The 21,397-nt window shown below is 35.0% G+C and overlaps 1 protein-coding gene across 1 annotated transcript in view; it reads left to right on the forward strand.

The window, feature by feature from the left end:
• LOC138707602 (cell adhesion molecule Dscam2-like) overlaps positions 1-21,397 on the forward strand; it is a 1,410,362-nt gene that overhangs the window by 1,335,630 nt on the left and 53,335 nt on the right. The window contains exons 15-20 of the mRNA XM_069837241.1: positions 2,098-2,245; positions 5,094-5,242; positions 6,873-7,004; positions 9,550-9,877; positions 13,228-13,400; positions 16,085-16,231. Of these exons, the coding sequence (XP_069693342.1) occupies positions 2,098-2,245; positions 5,094-5,242; positions 6,873-7,004; positions 9,550-9,877; positions 13,228-13,400; positions 16,085-16,231 (1,077 nt within the window). The remainder of the gene's footprint in view (positions 1-2,097; positions 2,246-5,093; positions 5,243-6,872; positions 7,005-9,549; positions 9,878-13,227; positions 13,401-16,084; positions 16,232-21,397) is intronic.

A 21,397-nucleotide genomic window follows, 5' to 3' on the forward strand; every position in this document is an offset into this window, starting at 1 on the left:
TTGGGCCGTGTTTCAAAATTACATTTAAAACTGAAGTGAACTACATTGTTCACTAAATAGCCGGATATGACATCAGAAGTTAAGATCCAAAGGTATGTAGTGCATAGCAATCAAGTCCGTAGTAGCTAGTAAACGAAAATGCTTGCTTGATTGTTGACTTTTACACTGAACAAACATGGATACCTCATTAGCAATTGGTGGGTTATAAAATCTGAAAATGCTTTGGAAATAAAATATTAGTTCAATGGAGATTAACACATTAACTTGGAACATAGGCATTGTTAGTACCTGCTTTACAATTTTTTTTAAGTACCAGTACCGCATATTGTAATATTTCAGTCCCTTATCTTTCCACATATGTTTCGATTGTTGATAGCAAATAGTAATATACGTTACAAGAGCGGTATGTTGACATTTTCATGGTCGAGGAAAAGATTGAAAAAGCGAAACGTAGTTGAGCTTCTTTAATTTCCGAGAACATGAAAACAAACATACCGCTCATGTATCGTACATTATTTTGTGCGAAGATCGTTTATTACATACCTGAAAGACGAATTTCTAATTAGTTGCAATGAAATCTCCATGTTGGTTTCTGTTTAATGACGGCAACTTCGGAAAACCAAAATATCTTTCTTCAACATTGTTGCTATAAAATGTTTTCTGTGTTTACTCTACTCCAGCAGGCTGTGATATACGTCTGTGTTTTTTTTCCCCCAGTCTATAAATGCGAACTTAAAACAAACGGTAAGGTTATATAATGATTTATTTTTCATTTTTATATTTTAACAATATTATTTATATAACATATTGCAGTAATAACATCCGCATCTGGAATCTTGTTGATTTTTTCACGGCTTCCTTAATGTTACTTGTATCAGGAATGCAATAAGTTTCCTGGAGTAGTAGACTTTACTTAATTTTTGCAAATATTTAAAAACAATAAGTTAATTAACATTGCAATTTAGGTGAAATTGCAGTAGTAAGCTTCCAATTTATAATTATTACTATGTTAAACGTCTCTAAAAAGAATATGTTAAAAGCCTAAAGCAGTAAAATGAATGTCGTGCTTAAGCAGTAAGAAGAGGGAAATTGTTATGTGTTACGTTGGGAATACTGAATGTGGTATTTCACACTTACCGCGTATTGGTTCTGTGCGGAAAACAAGCAAATACGCACGATCTCGCACAAACGTAATTTTCATAATAATCTTTTGAACAACTTTTACAATTCTACATCTTTCTACATTTCTTTCCTAGGATCTGAGGAAACTACCATTGAGTTCATAAACTTGAGAATCTAGTTCCATGAACTGTTCATTGGGGAACTGTTTATAATCACAGAATTAAAATTTCCAAAATAAAATTACAGCTGATAACTCGTAATGAAGCTACATTAGGACACTGCCTTCTCAATTTAATTCTATGCTGTAATGTCATGGTCTTCAGAAAAATAGTTCATGAAGAAGGCCAAGGTGTTGGTTCGAGTCCTGGAGGAAGAAATTTTCTCATGAAATTTCGGCCAGTGTATGGGACCAGTGCCTACCCAGCATCATGATGCATTTGGGGAGCTACGATAAGTAGTGAATCCGGTTCCAAATGCCAACTATAACGGCTGGGGGGGGGGGATCATCGTGCTAAACACACAATACCTCCATTTTGGTTGGATGATCGTCCACCTCTACTTCGGCATGTGGGCGTGAGGCCAGCAGCCAGCTGGTCGGTCTAGGCCCTTCATAGGCTGTAGTGCCACGGATTATAATTATTATTATTAAGAAGGCCATGAGTCCAGCATGCATGTTCAAAACTCTCTAGTATGTAGTTTACAAGTCACCTAGTTGCTAGTCTCTAGTGTATAGTAGAGACTTGAGCTTGAGACACAGCCTGATAATCAAGACAGCAACAATGACGCTTAAGGTGATGATGATGATGATGATGACGATGACGATGACGACGACGACGACGACTGTGAAATTTGTCCATCACAAATTTAACTTTATCTCTCAGGATTCTAATTCAGATTCAGCTAATGATATTAGCAATCTACAATGTATTTACCCACATCAACTACTCATTCATTGATTTTGTAATGCCTTTGCAGCCTTGCCTCGGTTTGTGCTGTCTCTGAGGCGGGAGACAGTACGACGTGGGGAGACAGCCACGTTCTTATGTGAGGCAGAAGGAGACGAACCAATGCAGATAGTTTGGCGCCACAATGGCGTCCGCATTTCTCACGAATCAAACAGAAGGTAACAGAAGTACAATATTGCAAATCGAAGTGTTGAAGTAACATTTCTACTTTAATAGTAGTACTTCTCCATATACATAAAATTATAAATATGTAATCGAAATAATTATACCAGTGATTTGTTCGCTGCTTTAGCTTTCTGGATTATAATGTACAGGTTAAGTAAATATGCTGCAAGAAGTGTGAGAGACCGCAATGTCATGCCATACATGGAAGGCAAGGGAAGCATCGCTTCTTCTGTTCATAAAGCGAAAAAAGGAAATTTATTGCAGAAATTATATTTTAATCGTGAGAAGTACCTGTATGAATTCTCTAATCTTAAAATGTCGCAAAATTCTTTCTCTGAGCACCTGTCATTGTCGAGGCAGATTCATTATTCGTATTCTTAGCTTAAAGCTCCTATACTAGCCAGTACGGATTCGTTTATTTGTGTTCAATGGTTTTGCTGCTAAAGAGAGAAGAATTGCTTTGGTCTTCAAATATATTTAGGTGAGTTCGCTGTTATCAGTTTTGTACAGACTCAGAAACAAAATTTGGGCCACCTGAATTTTTCAAGTTTAAGTTATAACAGTGCTTACTGAGCATGCGCAGTGTATGTTATAAATGTTTCTGGGTCTGTACTATACACATACAAATTTGTATTATTGCTTCCCTCACATAAAATTGCACCTCATGTCACTCTAGAGAGAGTATCATATGTATCTGCAATTGTTGTTACCGGATCATCCTAGTTTCAGTGTTATAGATTGTATTCTAGGAAGTGGTAAGTAATCTTTCATTTGGTCCCATCATTTTGCACTCAGACTCCCAATACATAAGCCTATAGTGCGTTCGTAGCTCAGCCAGAGTGTTCTGCGGCTGCCTTGGACTGGGTGAAAATTGGCGCACCTGCCGCCAGAGTTACACGTAAACGACAGGCAAGTCATGGGTACGGAACACTAACTACTCTACCAACATCGACAGATGTTGAAAGTGATGACCTTCAACTCGAATACATTCCCTATATCTCCGAAAACAATTCTGGTTCACTCGCAAAAGTTCATGTTGACTGATTGCCTGTATTTCTCTCGTGATGTTGTCCTTCAATTCATGTAACATGTGCGGATTTGATGCGTACACTTTATTCTTTAACGTTCCCCATAAATAAAAATCGCATGGAGATAGGTCAGGGGAACGAGATGGCCACAATCCTCGACTAATTATTCTGTCACCAAACACACTTCGCAATTCATGTGTAGAATTCGCAGCTGTGTGCACTGTAGCTGAATCCTGCTGAAACCAGCCACTCAATCGTTCATTTCTTGTTAGTTGCGGAAAAAAAAATTATTTAAAATTGAAGTTACATAAACGTGTGAATCAACTGTTGTGTCGAAAAATATGGGACCGATAATTCTATTCGCACTCATTGCACACCAAACCCCAACCTTTGCAGCGTGGTGAGGAACTTCATGAATAATATGGGGATTTTCGATAGCCCAGTATCTATTGTTCTGAGTAGAAACGTGACCCTGAAGATGAAACAACGCTTCATCAGTGAAAAACATTAAAAATGGGTTCACATCGCCATTATGAACGGACTGCACAAACCAATTTCAATAATTAACCCTACTTACAGGATCTTGTGGTTGTAAAGCATGAACTACAGTTAGCCTGTACGGCTTAAGTTTCAGAAGTTTCGTTGCCACAAAAGCTGACGTCTTGGAAATGTGAACCTCTTGTGCTAAACATCGCAGTGATTTGCAGGTTGAGTGCTCTAACCAGGCCCCTACTTCATCAAGCTTCTCTTCTGTCAGTACATGGCGTTGTTGAACATGTTTCTTGTTCAAAAAAGATCTTGAATGCCTGACTTTATTGACAAGGTCATGAATGGTTGACCTGCTAGGAATTCGAACACCTGCAAACCGATGTTCAAATTCTCTCTGACACCTTCTTGCAGAAGAATATTTCACATACGCATCATAGAGAAAAATATATTGTTCTAAAGTGTACTCAATCATTATTAATGGACACTTTATCACCACGAGACAACACAATTTTACTCACAACACACACACAGACGTCTTTCCCTCACGACAGATCCAACTCGACTGAATGGCGCGTCAGTGGTAGCTACAGCACTACTTTGGCGGCAGACACGCCAATCTTTACCCAGTCCAAGGCCGCCACAGAATGGTCTGGCTGAGCTACGAACACACTGTAGTATGTAATAATGTCTACGGAATAACTGTAAAATGAACTCCTTGGCAAACAACCGATTGGTCAAGCATTATTTGCCTATTTTTGTTCCATTTCTTCTTAGCATAGTTCTTGTCTCATTAGTGGCAATGTCTCTTCTACTTTTCTATACTTTCATTAATTGAAGAATGTGGTCCAAAACTCGCTCAGTCCATTTGGCGATTTTTATGATTTGTACATATATATATATATAATTTTTTTTATCTCTAATCATTATATTTTAAATTTATTTTATTCCAAAACAACGCCAATCCTTGTAAACTATTCCGGTCTTTCATAAAAATGAACTGAATGCCTTTTGGGACCATACTCTTCAATTAAATATTGGAATACAATATTTAATGGTTATTTTCTTCAGCCATATTCCTTCTTTGTAATGAATTGGGCAATTCTTATGTCATTGTGCTGAATTTTTATGCACAAAATGAATTTTTGTATGGGAAAGGTTAACTAAGATGATGTGATTATAGGTGTTCATGTTTTGAATCCTCTTACAGCGTGTCATGGAAATCATCTTATAAATTAGTAGCTAATGACAGACATCGTACATCAGATTTAACTAGGACTCCTGAAGTAACTACGGTAACTGATTTTAACATTTTTATTATTCTTAGATATCATCTTAAAGAGAGCTTCCTGGACTCTCCAGCCATATCGCAACTGACTATTCACCACACAACTGCCGAGGACTCCGGAAAATATGTCTGCATTGCATCGAATCCATTTGGGAAGGATGAGACTGTTGTTCAACTCTCTGTTCAAGGTGCGTGAATTTCAGACAGAAGAGCAGTCCACAAGTTAGTTGGATTAAACCAGTGGTTGCCAAACACCACGAAATTGTGACATAATAGAAATGCAACCCGCACACCACTAACCCAGGGAGAGGGTGGAGTGGGTATCTCCTCAGGTAATGCAGAGAATAACAGTGCAGAGACGGACTGTGACCAAAAAACAAAAGCAATATAATATTCTTCTACTTATTAACTATACACATTTTTTTCCATGTTATTTTTTTATCCTCTTATTCATTATTTTTGTGTTAATAAAATAAAATAAATTTATTTTCTTATTTACCATAAAAAGAACGTGTACTTTACATCAGCAGATATTTGAAATTAGAAAAGCGTACCAGGCTGGTCACGAAGTTGTAGATTACACTACATACTTCAAAAAAAGTCGAAGTATTTTTCTCCGATTAAGACGTAGATGCCAATATTTTTTATTGTTTATTTATTAATGAAATATTCAAATTACACTACATACGTCGAAAAAAAAAAAGTCGAAATATTTTACCCCGATTAAGATATAGAAACCGATACTTTTTATTGTTCCTTTATTAATGAAATATTCAAGTTACAGGTAAGGGCTTGGTAGTCTTCATAACAAGAAGAATAATGACAACGTACATTGTTTTTTATACTTCATTTAAAATTTTACAAAAAATTAATTATCTCATATTTTTGCCATCTGCACAAAATAAATACTTTTCCTCCCATGTTCCTTAAAATTAAGTTTTTACTTATTATCTGTTTTCGAAAAGACATCGAAACATATTATCCTACAAACTTGTAACATTACATGTGTACGTCCGCTGCTGACATATGTCTTTAGGCCTACTTATATCGAAGTGATGGCTGTAAACCGAGAGTAGGGGTATGATGCCATGGTTACGCTTGAGTGGAGACAGGGGCATGTGTCGCGACACAGCTTTTGGCGATCACTGGATTAAACTTATCCCTCAGTATATGAGGTTACGCGAAATGGAAAGCATTAAATTAACCAGAATTTGGGACTTGCATATTGAGAGAGGACTTTGGATGTTTGTACAGTCTTGTGGAAGATGATTACATCAGTCCTTATTAGGAAAGGGAGTTAAGCTAAAGATAACAACATGAGACTTACTTAACCTTCTGATTCCTGAGAGTAAGTACCGGTATACTGTACGATACTTCATACATGATTAATGATTATGATACAAGATGTATGTGCAGAGACCCGAAGTATAGTGTAATATACTTGCATTTGTGCCCTAACCGTAACCTACAGAATTTTTTCCTCATGTCATTGACTTTTTTTTTTAAAGTGTAGAATTATATTGAACTTTAAAAATAAAACAACAAATGTCTCAGAACTCAGGAGGTTAAGCTAATATTATGTACTTTCAGTATAATTTAGGGAGAAAGCGTATGTTTTGTGTTACAAGTAATGAATTTATATTGCATACTTGCTATTGGAAAAGAAACCCAAAACAAGGGTTTGAACCCATGAATGAGGGATCGTATGGGAAGAACAACTATTCGACCACTAAACACATCTACAAGTTGGAATAATTCTATTTCTTCACATAGTTGCTTTTGTGGTGAAAGCTGATAGAGTTTGATTTGTGTTCCCAGATGTGCCCGAATCTCCATCAGATGTCCGTGTCTTGGAATGCGGAAGCAGAGACGTGAAGTTGGCCTGGAATGAACCACTTGATGGGAACAGTCCCATTTTGCATTATTCTGTCATTTTGACAAAAAATCCAGGTACATTCTTTTTATTTTAAGTTTTAGTATGATGTACGAAGATTCATTATGCTTATGTAATATATTGAATTACAAGACTTCGTTTTTAGCAATATTGACATTCTAAAATTAAAGTTACAATTTTCAGAAAATTAGAGGAATGAGTTCAAATTCATAATAGTAAACACAGTTTTTTGTACTGATAAAAGAATGTTGATTATTACCACTGATTACGAATATGTAATCATATTTTGTCCAGCATGTCAAGTTGCTGAGTACTTTTACGAATTTATATTTTATCAAAAGCTGTATATGCATATAGTGCTTCTTTAGTTTCCATCCATTTCACCAAGAATCTCTTCCCTTGACTTGTCTGATCTGCGATTGTTGACATCTGGAAAGTTAAGAAGATGACTGGTAATGGAAATAAGGCATTCAGCCTGTAATTTGTTCAGTTGTGGTCCAGAGGTTTCGATAGTAGTGTGAGCTGTTACGTGTGAAATTATGAAGGAACAAAGACTTAGGTGTAAAAAAACTCTTCCAATACTTTTTTATTATGCATGTGTGGCGAGCATACTCCGAAATTTCATAGGTGGCCAATTTCTCAACTTCTCAAAACAGCCTGTAGATTTTATTTCAATTGCTGTCTCGAGGATCAGGATTGTTCCTGGGCGCCTCATGTAGCCTAAGTTGTACAAGATGTAATGCAAGAGTGTAGATGTTATCCCTTGATGTAGAGGGTTGCATATTATCAGATGACATTTTGTCAGATTCTTCTTGCCATGTAGCAGGTGGGGTGGGAACAGATAAATTGTCTCCATGAGGTAGCTTTCCATACTACATTCCTTAAACAGCATTCGAAAATTCCTTCCACTATCACTCAAGAAAATACTAGTGGAAACACTAGCAATGCCCCACTTCGATTATTGTGATTTTCTACTGACTGACCTCAATGTCAACCAGTCGCAAAAATTACAACGTGTTCATAATTCTTGTGTTCGCTTCGTCTGCGATGTCCGTCGCGCTGAACATATTACCCCATCCTTCCAAACTCTAAACTGGCTACAGCTTAACGAACGTAGAAATTTTCATTCTCTTGTTCTCCTTTTCCAAGTCCTTCACACTTCTACACCTACCTACCTTGCCTCCCGTTTCAGTTACCTGTCATCATATCATAATCTCTTCACACGCACGCAAGACATCATCGTATCCATCATCATACGCAATCTCGCTCTCGCGCTTGTGGAATACCCTACCTAGTGACATCAGAGACTGTCGGAATTTAGTAGCGTTCAAAAGCAAGCTTATTAAGCATTTTCTTACTGCGTAGAGTAGGTTTAATTTTTACTTGATCAATAAAAGAAATGCTTCTCTCTTCTTAACTTTTACATTAAGCTGTCTTACTTACTTACTTAAATATTGGCTTTTTTAAGGAACCTGGAGGTTCATTGCCGCCCTCACATAAGCCCGCCATTGGTCCCTATCCTGAGCAAAATTAATCCATTCTCTATCATCATATCCCACCTCCCTCAAATCCATTTTAATATCTTCCCATCTACGTCTCGGCCTCCCTAAAGGTCTTTTTTTCCCTCCGGCCTCCCAACTAACACTCTATATGCATTTCTGGATTCGCCCATACGTGCTACATGCCCTGCCCATCTCAAACGTCTGGACTTAATGTTCCTAATTATGTCAGGTGAAGAATACAATGTGTGCAGTTCTGTGTTGTGTAACTTTCTCCATTCTCCTGTAACTTCATCCCTCTTAGCCCCAAATATTTTCCTAAGAATCTTATTCTCAAACACCCATAGTCTCTGTTCCTCTCTCAAAGTGAGAGTCCAAGTTTCACAACCATACAGAGCAACCGGTAATATAACTGTTTTATAAATTCTAACTTTCAGATTTTTCGACAGCAGACTGGATGATAAAAGTTTCTCAACCGAATAATAACAGGCATTTCCCATATTTATTCTGTTTTTAATTTCCTCCCGAGTATCATTTATATTTGTTACTGTTGATCCCAGATATTTGAACTTCTCCACCTCTTCAAAAGATAAATTTCCAATTCTTATATTTCCATTTCGTACAATATTCTGGTCACGAGACATAATCATATACTTTGTCTTTTCTGGATTTACTTCCAAACCTACCTCTTTACTTGCTTCTAGTAAAATTCCCGTACAAATCTCTCTAGCTTTTATTAATCAGTTAATCTTTTAGTACTTTAATTTTTATTGTATTTGAAAATTTAATATTAATTGTAATTATAATTGTAATTGTATTCTTAATATTGTAGTTGTAATCCCCTGGTAGAGGGGAAGAGAAGGCCTGATGTCCTTATCTCTACCAGGTTAAATAAATAAATAAATAAATAAATAAATAATAAATAAATAGTTCAGTCAGTAGAGCTTTGGCATGCCCAGCCAAAGATCCCAGAATCGATACCCGGCCCCGGAACGATTTTTCCCTTCAAATTATTCAAGTCTGCATCACAGGGAGCTAAACCTGGAAGCCAGATTTGCGTTCCGGTATTTTGAAGGAGTTAATGTTGAGCTTGATTTTACAGAGGACTGGCCAGAAGTGAAGAATGAAGCGCAATTGGACTCGAGACAGGAAGCATCTCCCTCCCCACCACAGCCATGGACTCGGATCACTGACCTGCAGCCTGCGATGACCTATTACTTCCGAGTGGCTGCCTTCAACCAGCTGGGGGCAAGTCCCCTCAGTCGTGCTGTAAGCGTCACCACAGAGCCAGAAGTTCCCTCTGGACCACCTCTCAATCTTGCAGTAACAGCGATTGGCCCCCATGCTTTGCATGTCACGTGGGACCCTCCACACGTGAAAGATCGCAATGGTCTAATTCTCGGCTACTACTTAGGTTATGTGCAACTTGGGTAAGTGTGAAACAATTCTAATGTAAACTGATAATTTGTATTGGTCTACTTTGGTCTACTTTGGCTACGTTCATTCAATAATATCATATGGCATTATTACTTGGGGGTCTTCACCAAAATCGATACAGGTACTCCAATTTCAGAAAAGAATAATTAAAGTTATAAAGCAAGTCCCTATCCGATCTGAAAGTATAAGCATTTTTAGAGAACCAACACACTTCTGCAAACATCAAGACATATACATATAAATCATCCTTACATATACAGTCCCTGATAAACCTTGACCATACACAACAATCATCAATGATAATTATCTGTATGTTATTAATATCAGATAGAATATTTTAGATCTAAATGATCAATAACAACCACTATTTGCATCAATGTCAGATAACATTCAGATCACAAGCAAACGTATACTACACGATTGAAATTCTACATGTATAATTACAACCAATCGACAACATAAGATCCATCAGTCACAACATCAATATTGTATATAGTACCTTAAGACATTTCATTCCTCCAACATGTGAATTTTAATTAATTCTTTTAAGCTAATACATTCATTTTATTCATTTTTTATTCATAATTTATTTTAACATTACTGATAATTCCTATAATTCTAATTGATTTATTTGTATTTAAACTGTAACAAGAGTTATATCAGTGGCGGCTCCTGCATATTTCTTAAGAGGAGGAAAGAAATTAACAGCATTAAATGACACCTTCTTGAATGAAACATGCTACAAATTAGCCTACATGCATACATGTAAGACCAGGTAGTGTTGGGGTTGGCCTTCCCTTCTGTATAGCAATAATCTGTTCTTGTAAACTGAGTTTCCTAAATTGTCCAAAATATATAATGATTTCACTTCCTTTCATTGTTAAATAATTGCACAAATTAACAATTACAAGGAAATTCACATTCTCGCAGCATTTTTCGAGCACACTACAGCATCACACGTGTTGGAAGAGACTAGCTACTAACTCGTAACCGGAACCGTTTTACGGAAATGGAATTGGGAATGGGAAATAATCTGAGGAAAGCGAGAACACTGCACCCACCCACGTGGTCTGTGTTGCCACATGTACATTTTACAAGTTCAGTATCGCATACTTTTGAAGAATGTCAGTTCTTGTAAAGTCATACTATCATTATTGTTCAAAGCTGCCGGTGGCTGATTAATTTTTTATGTTAAAATGATGTAGTTTAGAATACCTACTTTCAGTTTCAAATATATTTGTACAAAACTGACAACTTGGCTGTTGCCCTGTCTAGTAAACAATGAATAGAAGTGAATTTCAGGGGGTCAACTATGTAAAACTACTTCCTCTTTGTTTTACATAAACCCGACTTTAACTTTCAAATATCCACGAAAGTGCAATGAATAATATTTTTGATTTATAATTAAAAAAAAAAAGTTTACATGGTGTCTTTCATAGCGTTGCGTTACAACTGCTTTTGTTGTGTCTCCTCCTAGATGTGTTATAGTCCGGTTGAATGCAACATCGTTAGGTGGCAGCGGTAGCGAGCTTGCTGCACGACCAGTTGGTTTCTATTTCCCGCCCATAACTGATTCAGAGGAGGATCTCCTCCCTCTCTGTTCATTTACTTGCTTTAAAACTCTGCTTCTTTCTCTGGCCGCTAGTGCGCTGTTGTCTATGTGTGTTAACTGCAGTAGAGGAGGAATTGAGTGCCTTTCCTCTACACAGACAATCTCGCATCTTTCTCACAGTTTTCTACAGCACATGAGAGCGCGTCGTTTAAAACTCGATCAATCGAGTTTTTCTTATAGCTGTGAATTTAAAAATTATCGAATTTTCCTCGAATTTCAAGGCACATATTTTATTTGGTATTTACTTTCAGAAGAAGAAAATGTGAGGAGGACGTTCCTCCCTTCCCTCCCCTGAGGAACCGCCACTGAGTTATATGTATACACAATCAATTTCAATTTCAATTTTAAAAGTTTGCATCACATTGAAATTAATTATCCTCCAATTTATTTACCGTTTTATACATAAAGCTCATGAAGATCCAACACCATGTATAATACATTGCTCATTTGTTATTTGCTCAATTTGATCAAGGTTCAGATTACATATTTTATTATATCTGATGATGCCCAATAAGGCGAAAACGTTAATATATTCCATATTCATATAGCAAATAAACATTTGCAAATAGATGTGTCTTATAATTGAAATTTATATATACTTATTTATTGTATTACTAGGCATATTTGAAAATATAAACTGAATTGTAAATTACTAAAAATTCTACCTGTGCCCTGCATATATATATATATATATATATATATATATATATATATATATATATATATATATATATATATATACTAGAGGTAGTGCGCTACATTCATCAAAATATAGACTCTTTTAAAACAAATTCTTTTTATCATGAGTATAGTACCAGAACATCCAGGAACATACATTTGAATTACCACAGACTTACCAGAAGTATTAACAGTTTATCACATAGAGGTAGCAATCTTTATAACAAACTCCCACAAAATATTAAAGACCTTAACATGCGAAAATTAAAAAAAGAGGTAAAAAATATTTTATTAAAACACTTGCCACTTTGCACAAGTGATTATCTAAATTTAAATCTCTAGTATTTAACATTCTGCTCCAGATACTACCTTAGATGGTTTTATGTCAGGTAGAGTTAAATCCAAGACTGGGGAGAGAAAACAGAGAGACTGCATGGGACAGTGCCACATGGCTCTAGCTTGAAAGAAAAATATTAGTATATCTGAATTAGTGTATTCTGAAATTGGTACAATTAAGATTGACTTTACATGTAAATTAGTATTAAGCTCTATGTATAATACTGTATATATCAGCTTGTGTCGCCGAAAATGTTCTCACCTTCAGCGTATAAATTAAAACATTTGTAATTCTGTATCCTAGCATATTTATCACTAGATGTATTATAGTATGTATTGTAAATTTTCTGTATACTGACGATGCCATGAATGCTTGTCATTCCTACGGCTTAATAAAAATCAATAAATTAATCAATGAAAAAGAGAGAGGGAGAGAAGAGAGGGGGAGATAGGGAGGAGGAGAGAGAGAGAGAGAGAGCTCTATTGAAAACAGTACTGTCAGCTTAGATGTCACTACAAGGATCTAACAGCTAAAGAAACTTCCGGAAAAGGAAAACTATTGAAGTGGTTTACATTTCGTACTAATAAAAGGAATCCATCATAGGAAGAATTACGACATGGTGTTGAATTGAAATTCGCTTCTAATTCTCGAAATACTTGTTCTAATTTTTATTTGAGGCAATTGTTCTTGTACCCAGTATTGTCTAACTATTTTAGACTTGGAACTGAAGATCGCTACAACTATACAACTGTAAAAGAAGAAGATTCAAATGGCTGGATACTACAAGGTTTACAGAGTTTCACCAAGTATAAAGTTATTGTCCAAGCATTCAACAATGTTGGAGCAGGACCGGCTACTTCTGGTGTGACAGCTACGACTTCAGAAGCAGGTCAGACATAGAATGTAATTTTGTGATACATACCAGTGGCATATATAGAATTTTGTCATTATTAAAATTGTTTACAATTTACCTTATTGGTATTTTAAATTTTGTGTACTATAAATAATAATAATAATAATAATAATAATAATAATAATAATAATAATAATAATAATAATAATAATAATAATAATGATGATAATAATAAAAAATTATTATTATTATTATTATTATTATTATTATTATTATTATTATTATTATTATTATTATTATTATGTTAGGGCATATTATTAATATTACACTATGTTCTAATATTCGAACATATTCATGAATATCCTTATAAAATCTTTGAAACATAATTTTTTCACAGCCATCTAATTTTTAACTTGTGTTTAAATTTGTATAATAAAAATGCTTGCGTCATGATTACACTTACACAATAATTATATATATATATATATATATATATATATATATATTACACACACACACACACACACACACACACACACACAAACACACACACACGAGTATATTTAGTCAACAGTTATTTGTATGTGATGGGTAAGACCAGTGCTTTTTTCCTGGAAAAAAGTTTACCGGAACTATATCACTCGATCACATTATACAACAAAAACGTAGGTTTAAAAATATTAGGCCTATATACCTTATCGATTTTAAGCATAACGGAAATTTTGCGATTTCGAGCTATAGTTTCAGGATCAATAACGGAAGATGCAAGCACTAGATTGCACGAGTTACTTTTCAACCAACGATAATAATGAGAATATGTAAACTCTTGGACTCGGCAGTGACGGCAATTTTAATTTTCAATTTCGCTTGTAAAACATATCTCGTTGGAATTTGTAATGGCAAAAAGTTTACTGGAACATGTTCCAGACCGTTCTGGCTGAAAAAAAGCGCTGGGTAAGACACTTTACATAACAAGAAAATCAATGGAAACAATCAAACATATTGAAATATATGTATTTTTTTAAGTTCAAGAGGAGGAGGTTCAAACTCGGTAACACCCCCCTTGCATACGACCCTGGTAGACTCTAAGGAAACGCGTAGAATATTTTAATTTCTTGCCGATTTCTTTGAAACAAGTGATGGCACATTGTTTCTTGCCTATAGTCAGAAGCGATGTAGTTTGAACAGGAGAAAAGAATAGTGGATATGTTGTTGCGAGGTAAAAAATGCACTTTTCTGCTTTCCTTGTCTTTTACTTGGAATTAAATATGACGCAGTAAATATAGCAAATATAAATAATGAAGGTAAGCCTTTAATCAATGCAGCCCCCATAAGTATTAGAAGTATGAGCTGCCACTGCTTGAAGTACTTAGATTTGGAAAAAAACTCTTCTCTCTCATAGAAAAAAAATTTAGTAATATTTCATTATATGTAAATTGTGTCAGCAGAAGTTGACATCATTTGTTTTTCACCTTCTTACATCTTCACACACCAGACTTTTACTAAAATACAGCTTTGTAAACAGGAATTACAGATAAATCCATGTTGAATCTTTCGTACACTACTTTTAACACTTGAATATAAATAATTGATTAAATGGCGATCTTACTCGTGTTAATTATGTGCGGCTTACAGCTGTTTTGGTGCTATTCGACACCATCCTCAGAGCCTACTAGATCTCGGCGCTATCTCAACTTCGCTGCCTGTTGTGTGGATGCATTCATGTGATGAAGAGTAGTGTCAAATAGTGTGTGTGTTCTAAAATAGTTGCGACAGTTCCTACATTGGACATACAGGCAGATCATTCCAAACTCGATACAAAGAACACATTAAAGCAATAACCAGAGGACACAATACATCTACATATGCCGAAATTAAAACTTAAAAACAAATTTCAAGTTCCCATATGAATCAATAAAGTGAGTCATAAAAAGAATAAGTTACAGCGAACAGGCAAAACATCAAAATTCAAAATGGAAAGAATCATTCAAAGATCCAAAACTAATTCCTGATCTACCTCGAAAATCTGCCGTGGTCATGTTTAGATTGATTACTGGTCATGATTGCCTCAGTAAACACCTCCATCGTATTGGAGTACTGAATTCACCTAAATGCTTACTGTGCACCAGAGAAGAGGACATGGAGATGGAGCACCTGGCTAATTGTGAAACTCTTAGGACATTTGTGGACCTTCCATCAAAATATTGGGAAGCAAGAAGGATGATGACTTCATTGTTAAATCCAGAGCATTAGACACACACACACACACATATGCCGAACACATAACTAATGCTAACCACACATACAATAACATAAATACAGACATGGAAATCCTACACATACAACCCAAAAACCAAAAACTCAACACACTAGAACAATATAAAATATACAGACATACTAAAACACACCCCAATCAAATTCTCAACACACAGATCAATTTCAGAACACACACATAATTTGACACAACTCTTCATCACACAAACGCACCCACACAACAGGCAACGAAGTTGAGATAGCGCCGAGATCTAGTAGGCTCTGAGGATGGTGTCGAATACCACCAAAACAGCTGTAAGCCGCACATAATTAACATGAGTAAGATCGCCATTTAATCAATTATTTATACAGATAAATGTTCTTATCTGAACAGTTAATTTTCCGTTTGTATAAAAATGTTAGAAAAAATTGTTCATAGAAATAGCTACGTCTGTCGCCTGTTACAGCACCATCGTTGCCTCCACAAGACATTCACTGCAGCACAGTGACGTCCCGCAGCTTGCACTTGGCGTGGTCTCCACCTCCAGCAGCATCAAGGAATGGAATCATCACTGGCTACCGTATTATGTATGAGAACTTGTGTACACCAACCGGTATGGATAGAGAGGGTGTTACAGCCTTCGTGACATTATTTGTTGAACTACATAAATAATGACGGATGTGATGGGAAAGAGCACTTAAGAATGTAGACTGATTGCCACAGTTTCAAGAGTTGATCTTATTCTCCTTAGGATTTAGGTCGCCATGATTCAAGACTATTCCTGTACTTTTAGGATTACGTTATAAAATTAAATGATGGGTTTCAACACAAAAGAAAGACACTATTTTGGTGTCACTGGCCATGTATCAACGTGACATGATATTCAATAGATGATGTCTTAATGAATAAGTCAATGAATGGTTTTGATAGAATGATGGAGATTCACTCGAAGTTTCCATTCTGACAGATTTTCTACTTGGTCTCACGAAATCTGTGTACATTATCGGTAATTTTAAGACATAAATTCTGTCTTATATTTCGCGTAGTATTTGCTCTCCAACTTTGCACTTTTTTAAGTATGTAAAAAATAAAATAACACTGAGAGGCAGTATTTACAACCTCAGTAATTACTTACTTACTTACTTACTTACTTACTTACTTACTTACTTAAAAGGAATCCGGAGGTTCATTGCCGCCCTCACATAAGCCCACCATTGGTCCCTAACCTCAGTAAATATTCAATTTAGTAAAAGACTTTCTATCTTCTTCCAAGTTTGGTGTCTTAACATTATACGTTCATTATTACTTTGAGTAGTTGTTTGCAACATAATAGGTGCTTAGGGTACTGTATACGTCGACTCTTAGGACAAAAATCCACATTTTTTTTCTTAATATATTTCAGAATTTGGTGACATGATTCTTGGGAGTAAACTAAGCAATTTATATAATTCAAACATGAAAATCGAGGCTACTGACGTAGCTCAATCGGTTGAGGTGCTTGCCTCCCGGTTTAAAGTTGCATTCCGACGTGGGTTCGATTCTCGCTTGGACAGATTATTTGGTTGTGTTTTTTCCGAGTTTTTCCCCGACCATAAGGCGAATGTCAGATATCTATGGTGAATCCTCGGCCTCATCTCAGCAAATACCATCTTACTGTCACTAATCCCATAGACGCTAAATAATCTAGTAGTTGATACAGCGTCGTTAAATAACCAACCAAAAGAACCTGAAAATCGAATTTCGGGGCCCAAAGAAAAAAAAAATTGAACTGACTTAACTCAATTAGAAATTGACCTGGAGTAAAACTTCTTTCGCCAAAATGATCTCCTATGTATGACAATGTTACAAACTAGCTAGCAGACTGGGTTAAGGGTATATGTACGTGAACGACCACAATTATTACCAGAAAATGCAGGCTCTAAATTTCTAAAATTTTATAAGGAAATAAACTCACAATTGGACAAAAGTTACAAGGTACCAAAACAAGACTTATTAGAACTTAAATATCTGATAAAAGTATACAAAAGGTTACTAATAATATTTTTAAGAATTCACTTTTTACTTTAAATTAAATTTTCCAAAATTTGAAAATTTTCACATATATTATTTCATAACTCCAAAACCATTAGAGATAGAATTCTGAAATTTTGTATACTGATTTAACATGAATTTATGCAAAAGGTAGACTACAATAATGCCCATTTCTTTGAAAATAGAAAAATTAGGTCACAAAACATTAAGTAAATTTTAATATATTTTATATAGGACAAATAAAAAATTAATTGTATTAAATTAAACAACTCTACATGTCTGAGAGTAGTCTACTTTTCAGAAATAAGTGTTTATTACATGCAGGAAAAATATTAAAGATGTCAGAGAGACCATATCAATGTTATGGTTACCAAATATAACTGCAGAATTTTTGTTTTCTTTTTTTCTTTTTCTTTTTTTCATACTCTGATAAAACTCGTTTAAAAAATATTATTAGTAATCTTTTCTTATGCTTTTATCAGATATTTAAGTTCTAATAGGTCTTGTTGTGGTACCTTGTAAATTTTGTCCAATTGTGAGTTAATTTTCTTAAAAATCTTTAGAAATATAGAGCTTGCATTTTCTGATAATATTTGTGGTCGTTCACGTACATTTACCCTTAACGCATATGAATCATAAATACATACACGTTGTTCAGTAGTAAACATTTGATTAGCCATTATACAGTCCACACTTATTCACACTTTCACTATAAATGCACAAGAAAACACTGTATAATTCACCACAGTATTTAGTATGTACCATGTCACTCGCCGGTCACATGAAGACTGATTCATTAACCTTGATACAAGCCAGGACGTACACGTGCATGCTTGCATCATCGCTTCTGCCAGCCCACCATTCACTGCCGTAAATACATCAGGAGCGCACAGTGAAAACACCATCACTCTTGTCCACACCTCATCCGATGGCTCTGTTGATGTTCACAAAATTCAAAATTACTTTTACACTTGGAACAGCTTTTTTGTCGCGGTTTTCAAAGTGTTGTACTTGCATTATTTAATGCCCCCTTCTCATGCTCTAATAGCTGCTTTCCTTCTATCTACCGAACTTCAATATAAACCTCATGTAAAAATCGCTCTATAATTAAAATTTTCTTCTGTGTTTTACTACAGACGAGATTAGTGAAAAGTAAGTGGTTACATTTCATCGCTGTATCAAAGATGATATTAAAAGTAGGTTACATGTGATGTTTCAGCACATTCGCTTTTTTTTTTCTTTTTACATTCTCGAATACAACGATATTTTAAAATTATTAATCAAGATAATGCGAAATTAATTAGATATAATTATTCCAGAAATTTTTAAGAATATCAAACTCAGTTTCAAGTTAATAGGTTGTTATTTATGAAGGTACACTGGTATTTTTCATTTGATTAAATTTGTTTGTAAAAACTAACTACTTACATTTTATTCATCATACATCTTGATTACACAATTTTTAACACTGTATCACTTGGGAATATGTATGGTAAGACTTTCCTGTGTTAAATTTCAACGTACCTCGTTTACATGTTTCGACCTATTTATGGGTCATCTTCAGAACTGGTTGTTGTTGGTTTTGACGCCACTTGTTCTGTTTCCTGTGAGGATGTGTTCCTGTGGTATAGTGTAGAGTCAAAGAGTGTGTGTGTTTTGAAGTTGAGTTGTGTGTTGTAACACCTGCAACAACTTCTACATAGGACAGATAGGCAGATCGTTTCAAACACGTTACAAAGAACACATCACAGCTATAACAAAATTACAAAACACCTCCACATATGCAGAACACATCACAAATGCTAACCACACCCACAGAGACATCAACACAGAAATGGAAATACTGCACATCCAACCAAAAAGCCAGAAACTAAACACACTAGAACAATATGAAATATACAGACACACAAAAACACACCCCAACGAAATTCTCAACACACAACTCAACTTCAAAACACACACACTCTTTGACTCTACACTATACCACAGGAACACATCCTCACAGGAAACAGAACGAGTGGCGCCAAGACCAACAACGACCAGTTCTGAAGATGACCCATAAATAGGTCGAAACATGTAAATGAGGTACGTACTGAAATTTAACACAGGAAAGTCTTACCATACACATTCCTAAATTTTATTAATGGGTTTGAAGTAAAGTTCAATATAGTTAGTTTTAAGATTATTGTCATAATGGAGCCCCAAAATAGAAGAAAAGAATCTACGTTAAATAATGTAGAAAATCCAGGTCTCACTTTAGTTCTTCCTTTTTAGAAGGCTTATAGTTATCATTTAACATTAAATTAATTCTCATATTTCTTCACGAAAGTAGATCCAACCTTTTGAAATTTTTGTACTTTAGAGACTATCCGAGCCAGTGAACTACGTCCAAGAATTCATAATTCTACAACGAGGAATAATTAGTAAATTTTGACTGGGAAATAATGTTTGATTAATCTCTCGGACAATGAAAGTCTTTCACAATGTGTCATCTCCTTTGAAAAGTACACTATATTTCCTGGGTAGCAGATGGTTTTCGTGCTTCTTCCCTCCACATCAAAGCTCGATCTTCTTGCATGCTGTGGTTTAATTCTAATGTCAGTAGGCCTACGTACGATAATGAGCAAAGGCATGATTTTCAGAGTAATCTTAATTTTCAGAACATATTTTGAACAGTTATTAAGTATGAAATTAATAGTCTAAATTCTCACAAGAAATGTTTACAATATATTGTATTCTCCATACCTTTATGTAGTAAAGGCTCATGCGTTATATGGAAGTGTGACAGATTTATAATAATATGAAGTGTGTGAATTTTTCACATTTTCTTCGCTATGTTTTCGAAAATTGGATTCATTGTTGTGGGATTCCATTTATTTTGTTTCTTAATGCTGAAATCAACAGGGTGTGTTTTCATGTTTCCTAGCCCTTTATAGCTCTTTTTTTCTGTTTTCAATTGCTAAGTCATCAGAAATTGAATCGCCTCATGCAGAAAGGGCTTCAGTCCATTAGACCTGGTTTTGAGAAAACTAAGGAAAACAGTCTGTACTTTGTATTCCTTTCTGCATAGAACTCTGAGCCTAACGCTTCAGTTTCTGTCTTTCCAAGCATTGGACTGAATACCTTTCTGCACTGGCTGATGGAACCATCCATAAAGATATGATTTCCATCGATATCTCTTTTTTTCAAAATTTGTGACTGAAGCCCTTTCTGCATGGAGCGATTCAATTATATCCTACGCTATAGTTTATGATTTTTCTTTGATCTGATCAGAATATTTTCTTATTTATTATGAATATAGATTTTATTTAAATATAGAACCAGAAAATATATATCACTGTCCCTCAACATATAAATATAATATAAATACAACAAATATTCAATCAATACTGTATTAATTCAACAGAATACATTAAGGGATCCGAATTTTGGAATACTTTGTTAAAAATCGAGCTATTTTATGATTTTTCTTTGATCTGATCAGAATATTTCTTTATTTATTATGAATATAGATTTTATTTAAATATAGAACCAGAAAATATATATCACTGTCTCTCAACATATAAATATAATGCAAATGCAACAAATATTCAATTAATACTATATTAGTTCAACAATACATTAAGGGATCCGAATTTCGGGATACTTTGTTAAAAATCGAGCTATTTTATGATTTTTCTTTGATCTGATCAGAATATTTCCGTATTTATTATGAATATAGATTTTATTTAAATATAGAACCAGAAAA

This window comes from Periplaneta americana, chromosome 10 (genome assembly GCF_040183065.1).
Source record: "Periplaneta americana isolate PAMFEO1 chromosome 10, P.americana_PAMFEO1_priV1, whole genome shotgun sequence".
NCBI lineage: Eukaryota > Metazoa > Arthropoda > Insecta > Blattodea > Blattidae > Periplaneta > Periplaneta americana.